Source organism: Limulus polyphemus, unplaced genomic scaffold, assembly GCF_000517525.1.
Source record: "Limulus polyphemus unplaced genomic scaffold, Limulus_polyphemus-2.1.2 Scaffold11709, whole genome shotgun sequence".
Classification (NCBI taxonomy): domain Eukaryota; kingdom Metazoa; phylum Arthropoda; class Merostomata; order Xiphosura; family Limulidae; genus Limulus; species Limulus polyphemus.
Genome location: NW_013677319.1, coordinates 10209 through 14115, shown reverse-complemented (window position 1 = coordinate 14115; position 3907 = coordinate 10209). Strand labels below are relative to the sequence as shown.

The 3907-nt window shown below is 34.4% G+C and overlaps 1 protein-coding gene across 1 annotated transcript; it reads left to right on the top strand.

Annotated features, from left to right (window-relative positions):
• The first annotated feature begins 2133 nt into the window (after nucleotides 1–2133).
• On the top strand, nucleotides 2134–2898 carry LOC111083865 (transmembrane protein 104-like). Its single transcript, XM_022380576.1, has one exon. The coding sequence runs from the start codon at nucleotides 2134–2136 to the stop codon at nucleotides 2896–2898; it is 765 nt and encodes a 254-aa protein (XP_022236284.1).
• The last annotated feature ends 1009 nt before the right edge of the window (nucleotides 2899–3907 follow it).

Sequence of the window (3907 nt, the reverse complement as noted above, 5' to 3'; positions counted from 1 at the left end):
CTTTCTATAGTGTATAAACCAGAAGTAGAGTGCTTTCTATAGTGTATACCAGAATTACAGTGCTTTCTGAAGTGTATACCAGAATTACAGTGCTTTCTGAAGTGTATACCAGAATTAGTGCTTTCAGAAGTGTATACCAGAAGTAAAGTGCTTTCTGAAGTGTATACCAGAAGTAAAGTGCTTTCTGAAGTGTATACCAGAAGTAAAGTGCTTTCTGAAGTGTATACCAGAAGTACAGTGCTTCCTGAAGTGTATACCAGAAGTACAGTGCTTCCTGAAATGTATACCAGAAATACAGTGCTTTCTGAATTGTATACCAGATATTTTAATTAGTCATCTACTTTTCAAAACCTCAGTAAGTGACAAACTAATGAAGATGAACAGAACCCATAACAATAACCATTGTACATCATTTTATCAAAATTTTCATATTTCACACATCCCAAATGTGCATTTCGTTTTTGTACTCTGGGTAGAATTTTATTTTAATTCCAAACTTATTGTTATCTACTTTTGTAATTCTACTTCCCTTCCGCCATGGTCATTCTGCTACTTTTATTACAGTTGTAAAAAATACCAATTAGATCATTAAAACATATTTTTTATTGTTTCAGAATGTGTTTCTTTAGTTTAAACTCTCATGACTATGGTAATCTTTTCATCCTTAATTTGAGACATGAAATACCAACAAAATCTTGGGATTCCATGTTTTGTATTCCATGTCCTAGCTTCGATTATCCTTTCATCCTTAATTTAAACAGCAACAAAACCTTGTCAGCCAGAACTTATCAGAATGGGATTCCATGTTTTGTATTCCATGTCCTAGCTTCGATTATCCTTTCATCCTTAATTTGAAACAGCAACAAAACCTTGTCAGCCAGAACTTATCAGAATGGGATTCCATGTTTTGTATTCCATGTTCCTATCTTCAATTATCCTTAATTTGAAACAGCAACAAAACCTTGTCAGCTAGAACTTATCAGAATGGGATTCCATGTTTTGTATTCCATATCCTAGCTTCGATTATCCTTTCATCCTTAATTTGAAACAGCAACAAAACCTTGTCAGCCAGAACTTATCAGAATGGGATTCCATGTTTTGTATTCCATGTTCCTGTACATTTCAGATTCAAAAAAAAAGTAATTGGAATCAGATTTGTCACACATATCTGACAAAATGGGATTCTACACATTGGTGATGACACTGAGTGATAGTCCCAATGTTTGGTACACAGATAATTAATTGAGAGTAAACTTTTTGTTTTTCTGTCCAAGAAAAAGTTTTAAACTAGAACTTTCTAAGAAATGTTTTGTGCAACTGTATATTGTAAATTGTTTCTCATCATTGTCATTGCAGTAATAGAACATATTGTTCTAGAGCGGGTAATAAGAAACATCCAGGTATCATGTGTAAACTATTTTATATGTGGATTTGAAGCCTAGTGTAAAATGTTGAAGAGTAATTTCAGTCATTAATTAATTATCGTAAAATACTTGAAAATTAACTAAAAATATTATAGATACAATGGAATGTTACTATTATGCTGGAATTTTCTTATAGCTTAGCTTTAATTAGGAAATATATGGAACTAAAGAATTTCTTTTTATGTATTTTTTTATGACCAGACAATGAGTTTTCAGTTAATATTAACCCTTTTTCTGTTTTAGGTCATTTAATGGTTTTTATGGATAAATTTTTTTGACTGCTTACGCAAGTAGGTATGAGTGAAGCATATCCAGTAGTATTATTGAAAGATAGAAAAACAGTTTTAGAAACTAAAAATTGTAGGTTTTTCTGTTGAGTGAAAGTAATTTAACCTATCGTCATTCATATTCACTTTGAGTGTTATATATGATGCTCATACAAAGCTCTCTTCTAATCTCGTATGTTGAACCAAAACAACCGGTTCCTATTGCCACGTTCACGAATGTCAGCTGCTTATCAAATAGATGTAGCTGTGTATCACATGTCATACCCAGGCACTTTAACATTATGTCCTGTGAATCACGTGGGATGTACAGGACAGATTTAGGGTTAAGTAACAGCAAAAGTAGATAAGTGAAAATAAATGTTTTCACCACTGTATTTGTTGTAACATTTTATAATTTCTCTTTCTGTTCAGCTTTCACCAGCATGATAGCCCTGGCAACAGTAGCATTAGTAAAGGGTAGGGGTCGTGGTACCCCACCTGTGGCAGACATCAGGGGTGTGCCCAACCTGTTTGGTGTGTGTGTGTATTCCTTCATGTGCCACCACTCTCTTCCGTCCTTGATCACTCCCATCAGAAAAAAGAAACGTTTGTTTTCACTGCTAATTGCAGACTACATGTTGATCTTGGCCTTCTACTTCCTACTCTCATTCACAGGAATGTTTACTTTCAACAACCTCCAGGATATGTACACTCTAAACTTTCAACCAAACAAGTGCAGCGATAGTGATACTGTTGTCGAATCAGTGCCCTTTCTTCAGTACTTTCTGTCCTTATTTCCAGTTTTTACCCTCAGTACCAACTTTCCTATCATTGCTATCACACTAAGGAACAATTTGAAATCCCTGTTTCTAAAAGACACCAAGCAGTATTCCTTCTTCTTGGATCACGTTCTCTTCCCAGTAATCACAGTGCTTCCACCTGTGGCCATTGCCTTTGCTACAGAAAGTCTCGAGATGCTAGTTGGAATTACGGGGTCGTATGCTGGAGCTGTTATTCAGTACGTTGTTCCCGCCATGCTGGTTTATTATGCACGCAAAGATTCTCTGACGTCTATAGGGATGGGGGTGAAAAATCAACACTCATCACCGTTTTACCACACTGGCTGGATTGTATTCGTTTGTGCATGGGCAGTTGCGTGTGTTGCATTTGTGACAGTAAACCATATAAGTAATTTGTTGGAAATTTAACTGAATAGACGTAAGACTATTTGTTTTGTACTTATAGATATTGTAATTATCCATGCTTAACAAGAAATATGAAGTTGTTCCTTTTACAATGAGGCTATCTGGTGTATGTAAGTAACATTTTGCTGACCTGGAAGAAAATTTGTTTTTCAATATTGTGTTCACATAAGAAATAAAAGGAAAAGTGAAATTTGGATATAAAACAAATATACTCCAATCCAATCGAGCATGGTAGGAATTTAGGTTAAAAGGGAATGAAATATAACCAGGGCAGTCAGAAACTTCTGTTTCTCTTCACCCCACTACATAAATAGAATTAAATAGCCGAGGCTTTTAAGAATTAATTGCTTATTGTGATTGGAAGTTTAACAGATAATTTTTCCTAATGATGAATTCACAAGTAGTTGGAAGAGGTGAGAGGAGATGTGGAAAAGAAGAGAGATGTGGAAAAGAAGAGAAAGAAGGAGACTTTCGCTGAGTTGAATGATGTCTTCGGAAGTTTTCTTTCGGCGGGACTCGTGAGTCTAAAACAAATATACAAAATTGAATAAGCTATATATATGTGGAACTGACCTGCCATCTGTTGGAACATTCACAAATGAAATAATGATTGTAATTATAAGGGATATCGAATAGATCCAAACTCTTGAGTATTAAATGTTTTAAATAAATAAAAAAATTCCAAGTCTTATGTGAATTGCAATTAGGATCTTCACTCATACATTATCACAGCTGTAAGTTTGTTTCCACAGAATTGGGTACAATCACTCGTGAGAATTGCAGGCTTAATATCATCCTCATTTTTCAGATGTTTAATTTTCTCTCAATTTTTCTTTAGAAATAACTGCATTTCATATAATTTTTCCCTAAATTTGATTTCTAATTCAGACATTGTGCATTTTTGGACCTATGTTATGAATGCAAAAATGGGCATAAATTTGAAGCTGTACCCTTTAAGAACATACTTTCCATATTCAATGACGAGGAACCCACTTTGAGACTAATAATGGCT

What these genes read in the sequence shown, in the direction of transcription:
- LOC111083865 (XM_022380576.1), top strand. Translation starts at nt 2,134, where the DNA reads ATGATAGCCCTGGCAACAGTAGCATTAGTAAAGGGTAGGGGTCGTGGT.